The 23,959-nt window shown below is 40.6% G+C and overlaps 1 protein-coding gene across 1 annotated transcript in view; it reads left to right on the plus strand.

Moving 5' to 3' along the window:
- Nucleotides 1–23,959, plus strand: part of LOC122796737 (desmoglein-2-like) — a 1,662,953-nt gene that overhangs the window by 1,176,604 nt on the left and 462,390 nt on the right. The window contains exon 6 of the mRNA XM_044065446.1: nucleotides 1,280–1,414. Within this exon, the coding sequence (XP_043921381.1) occupies nucleotides 1,280–1,414 (135 nt within the window). The remainder of the gene's footprint in view (nucleotides 1–1,279; nucleotides 1,415–23,959) is intronic.

Below are 23,959 nucleotides of genomic sequence, written 5' to 3' on the forward strand. Positions count from 1 at the left end.
AATGAAGTTTCTCTTGTTTATGTTTTGAAGGGTCAGGACTTGCAGAATTAGAATGTAGAGATGCAGTGTCGGCATTTCCACCACATGTGGTCTGTGCACATGCTGTGTCTGTGAGAGTTCACCAAGGGCTCAACAACATTTTAACGCCTGTTAGAAGCTGTGCAGAAAATGAAACGGTTCTGCATTTTGTGTCTTAACATCACTTATTCATTTCTGTGTATAGTCTGTTATTTAATGGGGTGTGCTTTGGCAAATGATAAATATTATTTCTGCCCAGGCAGACAGATGGGATTGGGCCCCAAGAAAGATTTGGCTCCCCCTTATGGAGATGCACTGTACCTTGTTTACAAGCAGTGAAAAAACAGCAACATGCTCCACTCAAATTCCTTTTTTGGCTGCTGTGTCCCATTAGAAAAAAATATTTACTGAAAATAAACAGTTTTAGTGACCTTTTGTATGGCCTTCGGAACACTTTGGCATGTACTACAGCTGGTTTATCTGTAGCTGTGTCTTGACTCATTTCTGTGGCAGGTATATTTCCAGCCTTGGTCTGAAAATGAAAAGGCAACCTCAAAAGCTTGTCTTTTTTAAATCTAAATCAGTAGCATATTTCCAGAGCCCCTGCCCCATTCACTTTTCAGCCTTTTTGTAAACCTCCATCATTCTTTGCTGCCAAAGCAGGAAATCAGTATATGGTGCAAAATACTTTTCCCTTGCTAAACTCATGTCAAAACTATAAAAGAAATTTCCTTGCCTAAGCTAAAAATGCCCTTCAGCTAAATGAGAGCAAAACATGTCAAAATGGAGGTATAGACACACATGCACACACACTGGAAGTATACAATTAAAATGACTTGTCCTGAAAATGATAAAGTGCTTGACGAAATATGTGATGCCTTATAATACAGTTTATTATACGTATATTCTTTTTTATAGAAATGTTACTCATTTCACCAAATTGTTTTTTTCTCTTTGACATAGGAGATATGGAAAATACTTTTTCACTCTGTCAGCTGCTTTTATTAGTTAGTGCCGTCACTCATTGAAAAACAGACTAGAACTGATGCTAGATTTTGTCTGCATTTGACATGAATAACCCTGGAATGCCTTCTGCACACTAAACCAATGTGATAGTGTAGAGAGCCTATTGGCAAAAATGCCCTTGTCTTCAGTGCAGTAAATTGTGAAATAATTGCATAGCTCTGAATGCCCTGACACCTCTCTAAACCGTAAATTTATCTAGATCTATGGTAATTATTTGTTTCTTTTATTACTGTAGGCACAAGCAACATATAATTTGACTGTGGAAGTAAAAGATCTTGATGGGGGTCAGTTTGCATTTCGTGATGTAGCAGTTCTTACAATAAGTTTGTTGGATGTTAATGATAACATTCCATATCTTGAAAAGCCTTCGGTAAGTTTAATTGTCCTAGTTTGCTTTTTCATCTTTAAAATGATTAGTGATTTGAGATTCATTTGTAAAAGAGCCTGTAACTCTTGACTTTAATTATTCACTGATCTTAAACCAGTATAGGTGAGTAGAAGTTAAATGTTGTAAACATGAACCGTAACCATGATATTTCTAGAAAAAGATTGTGTATTTTGCACAGGATGTGACTTCCTGTGACAGGATTTATAAGTTATGGTGCATATTTCCCATTTTTGCAGATGGGAAACAAACATATCACTGAGTACTGGCTGATGTTGTGCAGCAAAATGATGACCTAAGCCTATTTTTCCAATTGTCTTGATACAGAGGTAGGAAACACTGCTGTTGCCCACTGAATTCCATTATGTACACTGCTGTTGCCCACTGAATTCCATATATATATATATATATATATATATATATGTGTGTGTGTGTGTGTGTGTGTGTGTGTGTGTGTTCAAGCAGTTCAGATCCAGCACTTCGTTAGTCAAGAAACCAGGCAGAAAATATATCCAAATTGTAAAGAGTGAGTCTGATACATATTAAAAGGTGTACAAATCACCAAAATAAGTCTTAAATTTCACAATGATATAAATCCCAAGCAAGGCAGAAGCAAAGCAGTAACAACCAGCCTAAGGCACAGACTGCAGACCTGTTTTGCCCACTGGCATCGTCAGTGGCATACAGGAAGTTACGGAACCAAGGAGTTTTTAAAGGTAAAATCCTTTAAGAACCAGATACCAACTAATAGAAAAAATTCTAATACAAGTCAACAAATACAGTGCTTGGTTTGAAAATGTAAACTACAAACAGTTAAAACGAAAAATAATTAAACAAAATCAACAGTTCTCATTTAGACCAGGTTTGTGTAAAGCCCTCAAATTAATAATCCACATTCTGTCTTTAGTGTCTAAAATATTATGTTTAGTTGTCAAAGAAAGGCCCTCACCCTTCACCATATCTGTTCCTTCAAAAATATAATGTGCCCCCAAATGTTTAAAACTTGTTTATAAAGTGCACTTCTAGATCACTTACAGTTGATATCAGTATCACTAGTATGTAAAGCGATTCTATGTTTGAAAGGGCGTGATATTTGACCCACATAAAAAGCGCCACATTGGCATATTGCCATATAAATCACCCACTCAGTACTACAGGCGATTAAAAATCGAATATCAAAAACCTTTGCAGTATTAATAGAGGTAAAGGATTTGGTTCTAAACAATACTTTGGAATAAGTGCAATTTCCAGAAAAAGTACATCCTTTAGGTTCATTCATCTTAACTTGATTAATCCTAAACATGTTTTTTTTTTTTTTTAAAGCCTGATAAAGATTTGTTAATATTTTTACCTCTCGTATGTCCAAAATTACAATGTTCACCCAAAATTTGTTCGGAAAATGGATCAGACTTTAAAATATGCCAATGCTTTAATAATTTCCTTAATTTTAAAAGTATGGGAACATGTTTAGGATTAATCAAACTAAGATGAACGAACCTAAAGGATGTACTTTTTGTGGAAATTGCACTTCTTGTAAAGTGGTGTCTACAACCAAATCCTTTACCTCTGTTAATACTGCAAAGGGTGTTCTTCGTGTCTCACTGTTGCAGTCATTACTATTGGGTTATCCTGCTGGCAGGCTACCCTCAGTCGGTCCAATTCCAAAGTCTAGGTCCGGCGTCGGTTGCTGTCGCCTCTTCCCTGACGTCAGTGCGCCAGGGGTATAAAAGATGCATCCAATGCCATTTTCTTTAGTCTTTCTTGCCGTACGGTGCCCAAAGCAAAAGCAGTTCGCAAGTGCCGGTCGGCCGACTCCTGAGATTTTTGAGTTCGAATTTCAGATCCGAAGTCTTCATTAAAAGCTAAGTACCCTGTTGGGGAAACTTTTTTCTTGCTCCAGACCGATGTCAGAAACAGTTAATAATTGTATTTCTTGTGGGAAGTAAATACCTCATCAGGACTTTCATTGTTACTGCATTCCTTGCCTAGGCCCTGACCACGACGTTGCTAGTTGTCGGTTTTGTGCTAGATTTAACCAATGCACAATTAAGCGTCGGTACGATTTTGCATTTCATTATTTTGGCAGAATATTTAATTATATAATGCTGTCGGACCAGCCGACTACCGGAATTTACAAAAAAACGCAAAGAAAAAGAAAAGGGCATCCAAGGTCCAAAACTGACGACGAGGCTTCTAAGCCAGTCGCCGGTTCTCAGTGAGGCGCTTTCGCATCCCCTGACGACCGCTACTTTAGAGCCGCAGGCTGATACCTACTCCCACGTGGAGTCAACCAGGCCTTCAGAAACTCAAGGTATTGGACCTTTGGAAACTATTCCCTCAGATGGGTCCGAAGCCGCTGAGCAGGCATCGGCTTCTGAGAATGTTTTCAGACCTACACAACTGTATGTTAAAACTACTTCAGCTTCAAAGGCAAAGTCTAAAACACCTTTAAAGACAAAGAAACGAGTACAACAGCCTCATGGGACAGGCTTCCATGCCTAAAAAACAGATGCTCAAGATAGCTGAGGACTTGATTACTTCGATCAGGGGTTCCCATCCCCCTCCTGATAAGAGGTCTAGGCAAGAGATAGATTATGAATCTTCAGATCAGGTTTCCATTTTATCTGATTCCTCTTCTGATCAGGAATATTCTCTTGCTCCCTATGAGGATTCTGATGCTGAAGAATCTATCCCTTCAGCCTCTCCTCCTGAGGATTACTCTTTTGGGGAAAGTTTACATACCATGAGGGAGCATTTCCACTGGGAGATCCAAGATTACTCAGAATCTAAGAAAAGGCTCAGAGACTTCCTTTTACTTCCACAGCACAGGCCCGTAGCTATTCCACCTGTGTTAGACATTGTAGATGATGTATTTTCAGAGTCCAGTCTGACCCCGGACTCCTGACCTCCAGCTCCTGTAAAGCTGTATAGATACTACAGGGTTCCTGACTCTCATAAATTCCTTTTCAAAAACCCTGCTGCTGACCCAGAAACTATCTCTCAGGGTCCCAAAGGGGTCAAGGCTTCTACTGCAAAAAACCCTACCCCTCTGACAGGGATTCTAGGGCTCTGGACAGATGGGGAAAAAAAGATTTACACTTCTGCTACCTTGGCTATTTGGGCTTTAAATTGTCAGTTTCATATGCTTAAATATCAGCAATACATTGTCACTGCTTAAACAGAAAATGTTGATAAATTCTGAATGTGCAGAAAACAAAGAAATGCAGGATTTATTGCATGCAGCTGAACAAGTTAGAAAGCATACTTTGCAATGTGGTTTTGATTCTCTGGAGGCCTCCTGCAGGGCTGCTGTTACGGGTTCTGTCATTAGGAGGCATGCTTGGTTAAAGGAACAAAAATCTACCTGATCATGTTATAGCAAAATTATTATTTGCTCCATTGCAGCATACCACCTTGTTTGGTGTTAAAGAAAATGGAGGACAAAGCTAAATCTATGCAAACAGTCAAGGATTTTTTACAGGTACAGCCTCCAATATTTAGCAGACACTGGCCTACAAAGAATTGGTCCTTTCCAGTGTCAGACAGGCCACAAAGGGGCAGATACAGATGCCCTAGAGGCAGATCCCAGCCCTAGGATTCATACAGGTCTAAACAATGAGGTGCTTCCACCTCCAAAAGTGGAGAAGACAAATCACAGCCATACAGGAAACAAGTCTCAATGACTTCCTCCTGCCTGCGCCAAGCACTTATCTTCTGGCAGCACTTTAGGGGGAAAACTAGCACTTTTTTTCACAAACCTGGCACATAATAACCCAGGACAAATGGGTTTTAAACATAGTGTCACAGGGCTACAAGTTTCACTTTCATACCCTGCCAAGGGCAACGGTTGGCCAGACCTGCCAAAAAAAATTTGGCAGAGGCACAAAAACAAGTCTCATCCCTCATGGAAATGAGGGCCTTTCAACTAGTACCAGAGCAAGAGCAGGGACAAGGATTTTACTCAAGACTGTTCTTGGTACCCAGAAAGGACAAAGCCTTGGAAACCAATACTGGACCTATCTACAAGAAGTCTTGGCTTGTAACTTTAGACCTAAAAGAGGCATACCTGCATGTCCCAATCAGACAAACATGCAGAAGATACCTCAGATTCAAAGCTGGCTCAATGCACTACCAATTCTCTGCACTGCCCTTTGGCTTATCTACTGCGCCCAGGGTCTTCACAAAATGTCTGGCGCCAGTAATTGCATTCTGCAGACAAAGAGGAATACAAATATATCCTTACTTGGACGACTGCCTCATTCAAGCAGAGAACAAGGACATTCTACTACAGCATCTGGTGGGGTACACAGTCAATGAACAGAAATCAAAACTAGTACCCTCTCAAGAGATAATATTCCTGGGTGCAAGCTTAAATACATCTGCACAGATGGCTTATCTCACGCCAGACAAACAAAGGCAACTGACTACTTATTTCAAACTGTTGGCAACAAAGGCCCAGTTATCTGCAAGAAAAATTCTGCAGGCTTTGGGCTTCATGGCATCCTGCATTCTACTAATTCCATATGCAAGACTGCATATGAGGAAACTTCAGTAGTACCTAAAAAGTGTTTGGACTCAGCATTGCCACAGCCTGGAAACAATAATTACTCTCATTCCCTGCCTGCAACAAGAGTTTCGATGGCCGAATGCCTGTCACCAGAACAAGGGACAGCCATTCACTTTACCCCCAGCCAGACAGAATTTAACAACGGACGCATCAGATTATGCCTGGGAAGGCCCACATGGCAGGAAGATGTATTCAAGGCACATGGTCCGAAAACCAAATGCATTTACATATCAACCAAAAAGAGATGCTAGCTGTTCAGAATGCCCTGACAGCCTTCAAGGACCTACTTCATCCGGGACAACTACTGATAAAGACAGACAGACACCACAGGCATGTGGTATATAAACAACAACATTGCAGACTAGCCATGACTTTGTGGGACACAGCATTGACTTACCAAGTGCATCTGCAGGCACAATTCCTGCCAGGAAAGATAAATACTCTGGCAGACGAACTAAACAGAAACATTATGGATCCCCACGAGTGGAAATTGGATCCACAAGTCTTCATCATGATGACAAAGAAATGGGGATGCCCGGACATGCATCTATTTGCCTCTCCTCACAACTGCCAACTAGAGAGATTCTGCACAAGGACCTATCACAGACAAGCATGGAAAGTGGATGCCCTATCTTTCAGCTGGAAAAACGTAACAGTATATGCCTTTCAACCACTGCCTCTCCTCCCCAAGGTACTCCTAAAGGTCAGACAATTGAAGCCAAAAATGATTCTGATTGCCCCAGACTGGGCCACGCCAGTACTCGTATCTAATCCTAAGGAATTTGTCTCAATGCCCAGCCTGGACCTTACCTCAAATACCTCACCTTCTGTCCCAACAGAACAATCAGATCCTGCACAGCCAACTCAAGACCTTAAATCTGGCAGCATGGTGGACAGTGTAGTCATACAAAACACACCACTCACTAAAGTAGTGATGGATGTTATTTTGGAGGCCAGGAGGCTTAGTACTAGAAATTCTTATGCTGGAAAATGGAAAAGATTCTGTGCTTGGAACCAACCACAAGGAATTGACACAGCTGAACCAAACATTCCTCAGATTTTGCAATACTTAACTGAGATGCTGGACAAAGGCCTATCCTTTTCCTCAATTAGAATTCATGCCTCTGCTATTTCGGTTCATTACAATACAGAGCCGCCATCTTTTCTCATCCTCTATTAAGACAGTACCTCAGAGGAGCCAAAAATTTAAGGCCTCCAAAAAGACCACCAATACCTGCATGGGACCTCAATTATGTCTTGGAAAAACTCACCCTGCCTCCTTTTGAGCCAGCCGCTACAGCTGATATAAAGTTTTTATCTTGGAAAACAGCTCTGCTCCTAGCAATAACCTTTGCAAGACGAGTTTCAGAGCTACAAGCACTCATGGCTGTGGAACCTTTTAGAATTTTTCATACAGACAGGGTTTCTCTGAGGACAAACCTGACATTTATGCCTAAGGTAGTGTCCAGTGTGGCCCTTAACCAAACTATCCATCTGCCTAACTTTTATCCAAACCCATAGAATAAGGGGGAGAGAATTCTTTATTCTTTGGACATACACAGACAGCTATGCTTCTACTTGAACAGAACCAAAGCTTTCAGAAAGACAGAGCAATTACTAGTAGCATATGCTGCAGGATCACAAGGAAAGGCCATCTCTAAGCAGACTATTTCCAAGTGGATAGGCCACTGCATTCGTTTCTGCTATTCACAACATGGCAAGGCAGTGCCTAAGGGCATTAGGCCGCATTCAACCAGAGCAGCAGTACTTCAGCGGCCTTCCTCCGGGGAGTACCAACCAAAGACATCTTAGAGGCTGTTACCTGGAGTTCAGTGCACACCTTTACAAAGCACTATCATTTACCACTCTCCTCTAAATCCAGGGCAGGCTTTGCCACTGCAGTTATGCAGGGCCTCATAGCCGCCCCTACTGCTATTTAGCTCCAGCCTCCCAACCTTAGCTTTGGGATTCAACCCAATAGTAATGACTGCAACAGTGAAACACGAAGAACATAGTACAGTAGTGTACACTTACTATAAATGTAGATGTTCTTGTGTATTCACTGTTGCAGTCCAGGTTACCCTCCCGCCTTCCCCCTTATTTTTGCTGGAACTTATCTTTACTTCTCTAATCTACACAACCTATGTGGTGTATTTGCTTGTAGATGAAGGTAGAATATATTTTGGTGCATGTACGTTTTATTTACTTATTTTTAGACTACCCTTTTGGGGGCACCTTACATGTGGGGCAAGAAAACTGAAGAAAATGACGTTGGATGCATCTTTTATACCCCTGGCACACTGATGTCAGGGAAGAGGCGACAGCAACTGACACCGGACCTAGACTTTAGAATTCAGACCTACTGAGGGTAGCCTGCCAGCAGGATAACCCAATAGTAATGACTGCAACAGTGAATACATTCGAACATCTACATTTATGGTAAGTGTACACAACTGTACTTTTTTGATATTTGATCTTTAATCACCTGTAGTACTGAATGGGTCGTATATGTGGCAGTATGCCAATGTGGCGCTTTTTATGTGGGTCAAACATCACGGCCTTTTAAGCATAGAATCGCTTTATATATTAGTGATATTAACTGTAAGCAATCCAGAACCACACTTTATAAACATGTTTTAGAACATTGGGGGCACATTTTATTTTTGAAGCAGTAGATATGGTGAAGGGTGAGGGTCTTTCTATGACAGCAAAACCGACAATTTTAGACACTAAATACAGAATGTAGATTATTAATTTGGGGGCTTTATACAAACCTGGTCTAAATGAGAATTGTTATTTTGTTTAATTATTTTCTGTTTTAACTGTTTGTAGTTTACTTTTTCAAACCAAACCAAGCCCTGTCTTTATTGAATTGTATTATAATTTATTCTATTAATTGGTAGCTGGTTCTTTAAGGATTTTATTTTTGAAAGCACCTTGGTCTCATAACTTTTTGCATGCATTATTTGTATTTTACTTTTTTGAACTAAGATTTGTTTTTGTTTAGTTGAATTATATCAGAGGTTTTTTTAAGTATAATTATTATTAATTGGAAGCTGTTTCTTTAAGGATTTGGCCTTTTAAAAACTCCTTGGTTTTGTAACTTCCTGTATACACTTATGATGCCAGTGGGCAAAACCGGTCTGCAGTTTGTGTCTTCGGCTGGTTGTTACAGCTTTGTTACTGCCTTGCTTGAGATTTTCATACATCATTGTGGAATTTAAGACTTTTTTGGTGATTTGTACACCTTTGCATATGCATTAAATTAGTTCATTATGATTTGGATATATTTTCTGCCTGATTTCTTGACTAATGAAGTGCTGGAACTGAAGTGTTTGAACTGTATTGTTAGTGTTGTTCTGTGCACTTCCTAGCTGGCACACACACACACACACACACACACACACACACATATATATATATATATATATATATATATATATATATATATATATATATATATATATATATAGGTCCCCTTCAAAACATCTAAACCCATAACATTGAGATCAGAACATCTAAAACCCAGAAACCTAGTAAAAACTGTGTTTGGTAGTTTGGTGGTGTTATATGTGGAGGGGATGTTATTTTCTTGTGATTTGTAGTGTTAGATGTTATGAAATTCGATGTTATGAGTTTTAGATGTTCTGGTCTCAATGTTATGAAATTAGATGGTTATGGGTTTTAGATGTTTTGAAGTAGACCCATATGTATATATGTATATCATTTTTATTTTAACTGTGTGTAGACTGTTCTTACCTCACCTATGAACTATCTATGGTTCTAGACTAGTGGTATCATTTTAAAAGCTAGTCTTATCTCATCTCATAAATTCTTTGAGTGAATTTATGGTTAACTTGTGGATTGCTTTGCCCACACAGTAAGAAACTGTCTTGACAGGGATTACCTGGCTTCCACTTTCATAGGCTCATAGATGAATACTAGGATAGCTACCCTTGAGGGCTATTTTAAGCCTAGACAATTTCCCTCAAAAGGCAAGAATTGAACTCTCTATCTTGTATTTGTAAGGTAAACACCTTAACCATTATGCCAACCCCTAACCCGAATTTTCATTTTACCTTCTCTTTAGATTCATGGTTTCATAAGTTCATAGCTAACTGCTAGGCTAGCTGCCTTAATGGGCCATTCTAAGGTTAACCAGTTTCCCTCTCAAAGGTGAGAGTCAAATATTGTACCTTGTGTCTGTGAATCAAACACTTTGGATACTATACCAACCCCCCAACCATTAATAAGTGTCATCTGGATTTGAAACCTGGATCACAGGTATTCTGTCTTTAAAAGACACTGCACTTGCACCTTTTGCCACAGAGAAAGATAAAACACTGAGATTTGAACCCAAGACATTTTATACCCAAAATGAGAATCGTACCCCTAGACCAAAAAGCCGCAGTCTTTAATTACACAGCTGCACAAAGTGTTGTTCCTTCATTGATGTGATGTATCACAACTGAAGCTGCACCTGGTCAAGTGCACTGAAAGGCAAAGGCATGATTTTTTTTCATTTGTTAGCTATAGAGCACGTTATTCTGCATGGGTTATTAGCGTAATGTAGTTTTACAGTAATATTTTAACATATTGCACTTAAGTTCATATGTATATACTAGGTTAATGACCACCAGGGCATTTATAAACCTAAATGTGCAACCCAACCCGATGGTGTCCCTGTGTATCATGGATATTTATTAGGAAGAAGTATGTTAGTTGTAAGAGTATGCTCAACAAGGTATTAAGGTTGAAAGTAATTCTGTTACAAATATGCAACATAAGTACGGTATAACTTACTTAAATGTAGAAATGGAGTTTAGCAATATGTGATTAGCATCCATACTAAATGACCGTGGCTTGGAATATAAGGAATTTGCTTAATGGACATGTTTTCCTACAAAATTAGTAATAATGTATGTATTTCACACTGTTTGCAAGAATGCTAACATCTTACAGACTTGGCAAAAATGTAAAATAACAGGATGTATGCATTTCACATTGTCAGTAAGAAAGCTAACCTGCTTCCTTAAATAATCGACAACAGGAAAACAATCTGTACATGTTTCTATCATATGACAGTGTTAAGCAAGAAAGTTTGAATGGATATGCTTTCATCAGCATTTGCACAAGATTTCTCTATAGGATGAAAACGTATTTTTCTGCAAACACCAGCAAACAGATGTTTTCATACAAAGGCCAAAATAGAATACCAAGGAGAAAAATAGGATGTAAAACCACTATAAAGAGACTATAGCAAATGAAATGAAATTGTTAGAAGTATTTTGTACAGGAAAGTTATCTTCTATGCTGATTGAGAAGTAAAGTGGTACAGTGTAACTAAAGCTGCAAAAGTAGTACATGTGGTTTGTTATCAAAAGTTATTTATTAATTACTGCTTTTAAAGTGACAGAGTTTGGTGCTGCATCAGTGTATATTCTGCAAGTTTCTGTGGGCAACAGACTGAATGCAATTATAACTAGACTTTGATTTCAGCAGAATCCAGCCAGCAAGACCTTAATGTCTTAAGAAGACTTCAGTGCCAGCACAGTAAGCAGCACCTTGATAATTATTTTTTCATTAGTTAAGAAGTTTCTAGAGTTTAAGGGGGTGTATGTTAGTATGGGCATTACTGCCTGCTTCTGTCTATCAGGGAAATGGGCCCAGACCTGATATGAATTTCCAGTTTCCCATCCATTGGTCAAGCTTACGCTTAAAAAGAGTTAGGGATGGACTCTTCTTCATATGAATGTGGAACCTGTTTCAGAGCATGGGGATCCTCTGAGACGCGTCTGTCTTACCAACATGTTTTATGTATGTCACAAGCTAAATGTAAATCCTTTGATCTAATGGTGCTTATGCTGTTTGTTTGGCAGATGTGCAAAAGGTCCATTAGAGCTGGATCTGAAGATGCCTTGTATGCCAGGCATAGATTGCTGCCCAGTAACCTATAGGAGACAGAGTGTAGAAGTAAAGCTTTAAGGCAATCCTTGCAGGATAATATATTTATTCTGTGGATTCTCCTGGCAAGGAACCTTTGGTGGCATTCCAACTCCTGTATATGTCTGGGTAGGTACATGCTGAAGGGGACATTATACTCAATGATAGGTCTGATACAGGCCAAATAAAGTGGCAGTATGACTTCCCTGGACCTGGAAGTCATGTCCTTACATATAAGCTGGGCAACATAGAATGATTTTCTTGCGGTCTTGGCCATATGTTTATTAGAGGCCAGATTACTGTCTACATTTGTCCCTAGATCCCTGATTACCAGGTCAGTTATTATTAGGGCTGTCTTATTGATGGACTAATTAGCCTGGGTGGCAGTTTTCTCTGGAGTTCATGTCATCCAAGAAGGGATAATGTCAGCATGGGAGGCCGATTCCCTAGAAGGCTCATCACAAACAATGTCCATTTTGTTTGGGTGCTTAACATGACCATACCTCCTGTAGTATTTGTCAGGAGGTTGTGCCCCAAGACTCTTAGAACCCAGTTGTCTTCCCTGGCTATCTATCTTGAGAAGCAATGGCTTAAGCATTTAGCCCACAGTAGCATGGAGGAATCTGTTAACCCCAGGGTATCACCATTAGGCAAGAAGAAGGCCAAGAAATCTCGGCCAGATTTTTTGCCTGTCCAGTTTTCCATCAGAAGTCTCTCTAGAAGCGAGTGTTAGCTCTATAGGGTGTCTGGTGTCAACCTTTGATTCCTCTGCCACAACCCCATCAGAGGCCATCATAGATTCCTTTCATATGTCCTCTGAGGCTTTGTGGATATCTGCTCTGGATGTCGAAAGGGAAAAGTGGTTGGCTATCTTGGAGGGCCCTAGGGGGATTTTATAGATTCTGGTCAGGGAAGAGGGTCCAGGTAAAGTTAATGAATCTTGTCAGGGGTCAGAACCTTCAGCGTTTGTTTGGGCTAATGTCTTTACCAAAAAAAAAAAAAACAGAAGACTAAACATTCTTTTGTGTTTCATAAGAACCCACAAAGGGAATGGCAGGAGTTTACTTCAACTCCTTCTAAAGGCCTAGAGAACATGATTCCTCAGATGAGGATTTGGAGTCTGATGAGGAGTCTCTGTCTTACTCTTCCCAGATGCCTTCTCCCTTGGCTTATGGCTCTGATGAAGAGAGTCCATTAGCCCTGAGTCTTCTTTGCAGGAACTGTTTTTTGGGGGGAATATAGTAGCCAGAATGATGGAATACTTTAAGTGGATTCTACTCTGTTTTCTTATAATCCAGAACAGGTATTATGAGTTGCTTCAGTTGGGCACTCCTAAACCTTCTGCAGTACCTACTATGTTGGCTGCTTTGTTGGACACCATTATAGTTGCTCTCAGCCCCCTGCTGCTAAGAAACCTGACAGTTTATTTAAGGTTCCTGAGGATTGTCGATTCCTCTTTGTATCCTGCTGTGATGTCAGTCTCCTTTGACAAGGCTTCTCTCTACCAAGCTCCTGCCTTCTGATAAGGATACCAGGGCTATAGAGAAAATTGGAATGAAGGTCTATACTACTACCAACTTGGCCTTTAGGACCAATAATTACCAGATATGCTCTGGCCTTGCTTGCCCAGGCTTGTTAGGTTATTTCTGATCTCCCTGATTATGAAGGAAAGTCCTCTGCTGTTTCTGTGTTGGGTTCTACCTCTCAGGTCCAGTCTATGAAGTGCAGCTGTTATGCTCCTAATGCCTCTTCCAGAGCTGCTGCCTTTGGGTCTGTCATGAGGCATTATTTTTGGTTTTGTCTGCAGTCGTTATCTGAAGACATTAAGGCCAGTTTGATGCTCCTTTGGATAATAAAAATCTCTTTGGGACTTGTTTAAGTATCTCTCCAAGAAAAAGGTAAAGCTTTGCAGGATCTTAAGCATATTTTTGTGTCCCCCTTCCCCAATTTCCAGAGGAACTCTCCTTGTAGGTCTGCTTTTGTTCGTAGGCAGCCTTCTCGAGTCACTAGGGGAAGGAAGGGTGGTATTTGAGCTTCTCCTGCTAAGTCTTCTCAGGCTGCTGTGGCCTAGAAGCCTCCCTTATCTGACAAGACTGTCTCTTTTTGATATCCCCGCCCCCAACCCTTGGCCAGATTCCATTGTTCCTTTGGCTCTCCCTCTTTCTTTCAAACTGACAACTCATCATTCCAGATTCTTGGGTTCTGTCCATTATCTGGCAAAGTTACTTCAGTTTCTCCTCCCTTTTTCAATGATCCCTCAACATCCTCGAGAGCAGCTTCCCCATTTCTCAGAGGTTTTTGGTTCCCTGGTGGACTAAGGAACTATTCACTCTGTCCCTCCTTTCCAAGTAGGAAAGGGAGTCTATTCCAAAATGTTCCTGGCTCCTCAAAATGAGGGCACTTGGGAGACGTATTCTTTCTCTCCTTACTAAACAGTTTTCTCAAGGTTCCTTTTTTTGCATGGTTTCTCTTCAAACCATGTTTCCTGTGTTGCTGTCCCAGGGTTTTGTGATGTCCTTGGATCTGAAGGATGCTTACCTTCATATTCCTATTCACCCTCTTTTTTGGGAAGTTATACATTTCTGTTTCTTCCTTTCATTTTCAGTTCTATGCTTTGATCTTTGGCCTATCTACTGCCCCAGGGGTGTTCACAAAATTCCTAGCTTCTGGGATTGCCTTCTGAAGGCTTGAAATCATTCATATTTTTCCTTATCTAGATGCTTCAGGCTCCTCCTAGTTTCCTGTTACAGGATCTGAAGTTTTCCATAGCTCTCCTTCAGTGCTTGGGTTCACTATTTACTTCCAATAGTCTGTCCTGACTGCCTGTCAGGATCATGTGCATCTGGCTGCAAGATTCAGATAGTGCCAGTGTTGGCCTCTATTCCACCTCTAAAGGTTTCTTTCACTCTGTTCTTTCTGCCTGCCATTCCAGCCAGGGAGTTTCTTTGGGCCCTGTGATTCATGGCATTTTGTATTCCAATGCTGCTCCTTGCCAGATTGCGTACGAGGAAGCTTCAGTGGTACCTCAAGTCACTTTAGCTTCAGCATTGCTATCCTCTGGATTTATTGTGATTTTCCTTCCTTGTTTAAAGAGAGAATTTGAGTAGCAGATTCAGCAACTTGTCCTCAACCCAGGCCTGCCCTTTCAGCCTCCAGTTCCTTCCCATGGGCTGTTCACTGCTTAAGACATGGGTTAGGGGGTTTCCTTTGGTTACCTGAAAGTTTAGGATCTCTGGCCACCTCGTCAGAAGTCAGACCATATCAACATCAAAGTGATGAGAGCTCGGATTCTGGCCCTTCAGGCTGTTCACCCCATACTCTGTCCAGGCCCCCTGAAGGTCTACACATGCAATACCACAGTGATGTGGTATGTCAACAAGTGGGGGGGGGGGGGCACAAAGTCTTACCTTCTTTGCAGGCTGGCTCTTCAGGCTTCTGATCTTGGCTATTAGTTATCAGCTAACTCTTTAAGCAGTGTATGTTTCTTCAGAGCTCTATCTAGTGGCAGACTCTTTGAGCAAGTCCAAAACAAGGGCTCACGAATGGATGCCCTCCCCTCTGAACAGGCAACTCCCTGTTGACTATTCCAGAGTGTCATGCCATCTGGCATAGAAGACTGATGTCCTTTCCTTCCCTTGGAAGGGGGATATTTCTCTATGCTTTCCGTCCTCATCCTCTACTTCTAAGAGTCCTGCAGAAGATTCAGCTGAATTCCCCAAAATCTTGATAGTGACTCCCTTCTTTGCAGAGACAGCACTGCCCCTGACCAGATGTGTTATGAGTGGAACCAATCAGTTGGAACTCTCACACAGGGCAAGGGGGTTACTCATCCATCTTCACTTGTCCACTCTTCAAATGACTCTGTGGGTGATAGGGTTTTGATCCCTTTTAGGCACCTCTTTTTCTGAGGACATATTTGGGATTTTACAGGAGGCAAGAAAACGCACAACCAGAAAATCTTGTATGTCCATATGGAAAAGATTGTCTGGTGCCATACTTGTAACCAAGACCCTTTTTCATTGAGGGTCCCTCTGGTTCTCTCTCATTTGTGTGAGCTGATCCAGTCTGGTTTGGCCTTCTCATCTATGAAGGCCCATTTGTCAGCTATTTCTGCTAGTCTGCCCTTCAGTCCTCCTCTGGCTTCTCATTTAGAGGTCAAACAATGTCTTAAAGACATCCTGCATCTTAGGCTCCCAAGGAAGCCTATTCTTTTTCCTTGGGAACTTAATTTTGTTTTGGAAAAGTTGACTCAGGTTCGTTTTTCTGCAACACTATACCCGGAAGACTGTTTTTAGTTTCTCTTACTTTTGTTTGGAGATGATCTTCAGGCCCTTATGGCCATCCCCCTTTCCCCTTTTATTTGTTTTTTTCCACAGAGACAGGGTGTCTCTTCATCGTAATCCTCCTTTTATGCCCATGTTTGTTAATGAGTTGTCCTTTAATCAGGCAGTACAACTCAGTTTCTTTTTTCCTTCTCCACAGTTTGCTAGTGAGAAGGTCCTGCATTCCTTGGATTTGCACAGACAGCTCAGGTAGTATTTGGGTAAAATTAAGACCATTCATAAGTTTGACTAACTTTTTGTTTCTTCTCATGCCAGGCCTTTGGGTTTAGCTGTTTCCAAGTAAACAATCTTCTACTGGCTATCTAAGGCGGTTTTCTTTTATTATTTCTGTCATGGCAAGTGTCTGTCTTCAGTTAGAGCTCATTCCACTAGGGCTTTTGCTTCTTCTGGTGGCTTTCTCCAAGGGTTTGGACATCGGTTCCATCCTTGAGGCTGCTACATGGTGCTCACTGCATACTTTTATTAAACATTATAAATTGGGTATTGTTTCTAAAGCTAAAACAGGCTTTACTAGGCCATCCTGCATGGGTTTGTTGAGGGCTCTTCCCAGCCTGCCACCTCCCTCTCCTTTTCTTGAGCTTTTGTACTCTCCCTAAGGTGAAGAATACTGCAACAGTGATATAAAAGGACATAGTACAGTTGTGTAAAATCTTACCGTAACAGTAGTTGTCCTTCTCTTCACTTTTGCAGTATTCAGTCCCTCTCTCCAATCCCTTTTTCTTTTGGGTTTTGATTTGGTTACCCTCCTGTCTGAGGGTCCCCCTTCTCCTTTTGCATTTTCTGCACTTGGATGTACATAACTTCTTTTTTGTCCTATGAAGACATTTTTCTACTGGGGCAATTCAGTTCTTGGTAGCTCTGTCTGTACATCACTTTTATGCCGTGCTTCCTGTGCGGGGAACATATATGTGATGTATGGCACATACAAGATCTATAGGCTTTGGTGTACTGGCCAGACATTGGGCTGTCTTTGACAGGAGATCCCTATGGTTAAGAATATTGCACCAGTGAAGAGAAGGACATTTACTGTTATGGTAAGATTTTACACAACTGTACTTTATTAGCCTGTAAGCCTATTGCATCACTGGCCCTTATGCAGATATAATAGAAACTGTAATTCCATTTTTGATGTCCTGCATTTTACTCTCTGATGGCTGTTGTCTGCACTGCAAACATGGATCGTGTATAGTCTGCTGCTCTAGGAGTGACAGCTCTGAAAGAGAGAGTTCCTTTTTGCTACCATACTCATTCACACCAAAATTAGACATAAAAGCATTTACATGTAAAGTTTTCTTATTCTATATGTTCATTATAAAATTAATATAGTCTTGCCAAATGTGAGTGATGCTTTAAGAAAGAAAACATATTTCCAGAAATGTCAACATAATAAGAATGTTAAGGACTAAATGGATACAGTTCAGGACATATCAGATATGTTAAGGAAGATCCAGAGTAGAATCCAGATATAATTGAGCAGGTTGTTTTTTTTTTTTTCGTTCATCTCCATGTGATATCAGCAGTACCAACTTCACCCCTTAGTCGTCTTTTTAGAACCTTGAATTATCTGAATCCCTTACTCCCCAACCCCAATTATCTCTAAAAAAAATTATTTACTAGAAGTGCTAACCAAGACAAAAAGTACTTGTACCATGGGAACCTGACGATATACTTGGTTACTGAAAAGTGTCAAACATTTTCTTTGCAGACACATTCGTTGAACTGTTTCACTTAAGTTTAGCTACTGTTTTTTATCCTTGAGTGGCACACAGCAGCAGTGATCCCATTCGATAAAGATGGCCGTACAACCAACCCTGGAAATTAAAGACCTATCTGCTTTACAAGCCTCATCTGTAAAGCCTTGGAATGTATTACAATTGACCTCATCAACTGTGTTAAGAATTATGGTAGACTTGACCACCAACAGTTTGCTTTTTGGGAAGGGTAGAGCCTGTCTGGTAAATTTCTTTGAAATTTCAGGTTATAGAATCTTGAGATGGTGGCAAGCAGTGCACATGACATATCTTGACCTGGCTAAGACCTTTGAGACCATTCCCCATGCTGTCATTATACAAAAGCTAAATGCTTTAAAAAATCACCCATGTATGTTAAGATGGATAGCAAACTGGCAGAAAGATAGAACCCACATTGTACAAGTCATGGGTGCCTCATGAGAAAATATGAAAGTGTCCAGCGATGTCCCTCTAGGCTTGGTGCTGGGACCTCTCTTTTTTGGTATTTACCTCTCAAATCTCCAAGCAGAGTACTGAGAACTCTTAACAGTTTACAGACGATTGCAAATTAGGGGTTGTTGTTAAGTTACCCTCTTAATGAGCTCTTCCTAGTAAACTCTTGGTGTGCTAAAATAGGCTCAAACTAAGAACTAAACCATAGCATATCAATTTTGGTAGACAATCCCTTCCCTCCCCATACTGTCTAGACAGCACACCTCTACAAAATGAAGTAGTGGTTAGGGCCTCAGAAATTTGAACCAGTAGCTCCTCCTCTTTTGACTATTCATGAAACCATGTTTTCATGATCTCCTTTTTATTCAGCCCAGTTTATTGCTAAAGGACCATCAATGCTCTAAAGAGTTAATCACTGCCTTATATTTGGCATTGATCAGGCTGTTGGTCAAGTGCAATGCCCCCTTTGGGATGCATCTCACTTAAGTATATTAAGCAGAAAGACCCTTAAGATTTCTAACCAGAAGGATCACAGGCTTAGTCTGAGCTACTAAGAGAGACTTGGCAGCTCTATTTATTTAGTGTCTTATAAACTTTTGAGAGGAGATATTGGTCTTGTTTACCATGCCAATAGGGACCCAATTGTCCTAGATCTTTTTCTTTGCAAGTCCAATATATCCAACAATACTAGGACCAGGGATCTAAATCTTCAACAACTGATAAATAAAACTTGATGGAGGGCCAGGTTTACAACTCAGCAGCTCCCAAACCCCTGAGATAAACTTCCCTGCATGTTAAGTAGAGTGACTCACTGTATTCCTTTTAACTTAAACTAAGTAATTGGATAGGTATCCACAATTTATTTCAGGAAGGGATCAGTATGAAGATGTCAGTGGCAAGGCGAGAATGGTCATGAGATTTGGTGGCCTTGGGAAGCTCTGTAAATGTCCCTTAGGTTGAAATGGTAGTTGTATGGTATACTGAGATTTTTTTCAACATTCTGATAGTGACGGTGATGTATGGAAAAAAAAGCAAAGATGTGCAAACAGTGGAAAGAGGATATATAAATATAGCTTTTTAATCTAATGAGCATAATTAGAAATGAATTTAGAACATAGCTGGTTGATGCAGGAAGATGAATGAGATTATTTTGCTCTTGGTCAATCAGTATAAGACATGAGAGAGAATTTATATGCAGCTATGTGATGTTTAAACTGCGCAACCTGAGGTACGAAGAAATGGTCTGGGGTTAGACAAATGTTGGCTCTAGGGTAAAATTAAATGCTTTCTGAGGCGGTTTGCTAAGATATTAAAAAATCTGAATGTTTCTAGTAATGATTTGTTTGGAAACACACTGATATTTTGCTACTGAAAAGCTTTTCGTAACTTTTTTCTTGAAGTCAAGCAGGGTGCTGAAGTGTAAACCCCTTACTGTAGGTGGAATGGTTTCCCAAAGTTTAGGGAATAAAATGGAGCAGTTGGTGTGAAGCAAAGCAGCATAGTCATGTGATCTGAAGTTGTATTTTCTTTCCCAAGTCCTGAATTTTCCAGCTAGATATAAGGAGCTTTGATTTAGAAGTGCTTCAGTTAAGTCAAAGGGAAATTAATGGGTAGTTCATACTTAAACCTAGGCTAGGGAAGTTGTATGAACAAAAACAAGAGATGAACGCTATCAAGTGGGTAAGATGACTTTCATATTTTGTTAATAGATATGATAAAATGCAGAACTAAGTGTCGGGTAGAACAAATAATTATCCTGACTTGACATCCTTAGCAGAGTAAGACAAACGTAATTGTTGGTGCCAGAGAAAATGTGCGTGACCTGTTATTTACAGTTCTGGTACAGAGGTAGTAGTGGTCATCCATTCCAAACTTTTGATGCAAACTAGATCATGGGTAACATTTGAGGAGTGGGCTTTTTTAACATGTTAAGGGGAGAATTTGTAGAAGTCGTGCTAAGACCCTTTCAGCCTTGCTGTGTCAATACAATGAACGTGAAAAGCAGTAGTATGTAGGTATGCAGAGTGGAAACTGCTGTATAGCCCACCAACGCCACCAGAGTAAGTGTAGAATAACGGGCTGTTGCAAAACTGTGATAGTCACACAATATTCTGAGGTGGCCAGTGAGAACACATGATAATTCCAGGAAAATGTCTGTTAGTGACTGTGGGTTACTGTTGTTTGCAGCAGTCATGCTTGGAAACATTGAGAATGAGTAACAATTATTGCAGATGGACAGTGCAGTCCACAGTTGGCAAAAGCTTTTGTTTCTGAGCTAATGAAAATAGGTAGCAATTGCGTTTGTCTAGGTGTAAAACGCCTTCCCTGGACTAATGATAACTGAATTTGTGAAGCATAGCTGTATGTCATTACACTGACAAAGTTGTGTTGATTAACATCGAGGAACTAAACTCAAAAGAACATGTTCAAGAGAGGGTGGGTTGTTAAATACTAGATTTGATCTGTATATGAAATAAAAAAAAACAGCACAGACTTTCCTTTGATGCTGTAAGGTTTTAAAAAGATTTTGTGCCTTGCCCAAATCCGATGGTATGGATGACCCAGGCAACATCTGTTTGATTAGCAACACACATTTTAGAGGGTATGGGCAAGATGGACAAGATGGAATTTAACAACCAGTCACTGCCCACCCATCTTGAGGAGAAGAAGATGCCCTGGCCTGCCACATTGAGGGCACCAACTGGAGGGTAGGCAGTCGCTCACAGAAGAGGCCAGGACATGTTCATGTTACTGAATCAGAATGATTCTTTTTTCCTACCGTCTGTGGGGAGGAGTTGGAATGGATCGGGTGGGTCCTGTACTGGACTGGTATGCTGATCTACTCATTAATGCCTAACTGTCACTTCCAGGGCAATGAATGGATCAATTATGGCCCCCATGTAGGAACAAACTGGCCAGGGAGCTGTCACTCAGTTTGGGGATGCTTGGCTCTCTTCCCCTGGGAGAATGAATGAGCCTGTGGATCACAGGCTGGGGAGACACCGGGCAATGTCCAGTGGAGGAGTTAAAAAAATTGCCTTGGACTGATATTGACAGCTCTTAACATTATAAAGAAGAAAATAGTTTGTCTGGAGACCACAGCAGTACACTACTACTGGTGAAAGTAAAGGACTTGCATTCCTGTTTGTGTGCTTTACATATCTGGGCAGTTAATCAAACTGAGTTAGCAACAGTGAATTTATTATAAATGATTAACTGTTTTGCTGTCTTCATACACATCAAATCTTTATAAAAAGGTGACAAAATAAATGAAAACATCTGGCATGTTATAATAAACTGCTTTGGACATATTAATGCTCCTTCCATCTCAAACAGAAAGAACTAGCAAGCCAACTCCTATTAACCCATTCGCTCCAATGGAGCTCTGGAAGTTTGCACTGTAACTTTAATGGGCAGAGACTAAGCCTTTTGACAGAGTCAGATTGTGTCTTTCCATTTCAAACAAATGTCCATATTTCTGGAACCACATGGGTTATGAAAGAAGTATAAACGGCAAATTTTCAGAGCAAACTATTTTTTTAGTGCTAGTATTCTTTAGTTCTAGTTCTTAAACTGAATTTTGTAAGTCACAGTTGACACAGTAACTATTACATTTGTAATATTTTGTAAACTTACTATAGCTCAGCATCCACTCAAGTTACACACATCAGCAACTTTTTATTCATCTAGCGGAGACCTTTTATATGAGGCTAAGGATTTCTGTCTACATTACTTGGTTGTTGAGATATTTATAAAAATGTGAAAATTGTATCGGTATAAATTAATATCATAAAAACAGTTAATATCCACTTACTTGCACTAAACAGAGGTCAAATATTAATGCAGTTGTTTGCCATTGCGTAAGCTTTGATAAAATATTTTAAAGCCCTGTACATAACATGGTTTTGGAATTATTGATGCAAATATGAACAAACAATATTTGACGCCTAGACACGTCAGTAGGAGTTAACTGCAGATGCACCTGGAGGTGTCAGTTGGATGTAATGAGATAAAAGTGCCAGTAAGAAGTGATCAATATTTGGCGACCAGCAGGACTACATGCTGCAGGCATTAGAGCCACTCTGCACGTAAAGCTTTCTAAGATTGCTTGGCTTCATCCCTATTCCTTTTTATGTGTATTCTATCCTGGCCCCAACTGCTATGTGAAGGGACTCTGCATGCAGTTAGAGTGTTAGGATTCCGATTAGCAAAAATGAAGCGTTTTTTTTTTTTTCTCCTTCAACTGTTATTTGTTCCTGACTACAGTGATGTTCATCGTGTTTCACTGTTGCAGTCATTACACTCGGGTTATCCTGCTGTCAGGCTACCCGCAGTCGGCGTGAATTCCAAAGTCCTGATTCGGCATCGGTTGTTGTCGCCTCTTCCTTGATGTCAGTGCGCCAGAGGTATAAAAGATGCAGCCAACGCCATTTTCTTCAGTCTTTCTTGCCGCGCAGTGCCCAAAGCAAAAGCAGTTCGCAAGTGCCGGTCGACTCCTTTTCAAAACTGAATTTCAGATCCGAAGTCTTTATTAAAGCTAAGTACCCCATTGGGGAAACTTTTTTTCTTGCTCCAGACCGATGTCAGAAAAAGTTAACAATTTGTATTTCTTGTGGGAAGCAAATACCTCATAAGGATTTTCATTGTTACTGTATTCCTTGCCTAGGCCCTCACCACGACATTGCTAGCTGTCGATTTTGTGCTAGATTTAACCAACGCACTATTAAGGGTTGGTACGATTTTTCCTTTCATTATTTTGACCAAAGATTTAATTATATAATGCCGTCGGAACAGCCGACGACTGGAGTTTATAAAAAGCGCAAGGAAAAGGACAGGCATCCGAGGTCCAAAACCGACGACGAGGCCTCCGCTAGGCCAGTCACCGGTTCTCAGTGAGGTGCTTTCGCAGCCCCTGATGCCTGCTACTTCAGAGCCACAGGCCATTTCTGACTCCCATGTGGAGCCGACTAATCCTCTGGAAACTCAAGGTATTGGACACTCGGAAACTATTCCCTCAGATGGGTCCAGAGCCGCTGAGCAGGCATCGGCTTCTGAGGGTGTTTTCAGACCTACACAGTTATATGTTAAGACAACGTCAGCTTCAAAGACTAAAGCAGCTCTAAATATAAAGAAACAAGTACAGCATTCTCCTGCACAGACTTCCATGTCTAAAAAACAGATGCTTAAAATGGCTGAAGACCGAATTACTTTGATCAGGGGTTCCCATCCCTCTCCTGATAAGAGGCCTAGGCAAAGAGACAGAATATGATTCTTCAGATCAGGTTTCCATTTCCTCTGACTCCTGTTCTGAACAGGGATACGGATACTCCCTTCCTCCCTATGAGGATTCTGATGCTGGAGTGTCTATTCCTTCAGCCTCTCCTCCTGAGGATTATTCTTTTGGGGAAACCCTTCACACCATGAGGGAGCACTTTCAGTGGGAGAGCCAAGATTACTCAGAATCTAAGAAAAGGCTCAGAGACTTTTTTACTAC

The sequence above is a fragment of the Protopterus annectens genome, chromosome 3.part0 (assembly GCF_019279795.1).
Source record: "Protopterus annectens isolate FY-2018-M chromosome 3.part0, PAN1.0, whole genome shotgun sequence".
Classification (NCBI taxonomy): Eukaryota; Metazoa; Chordata; order Ceratodontiformes; family Protopteridae; genus Protopterus; species Protopterus annectens.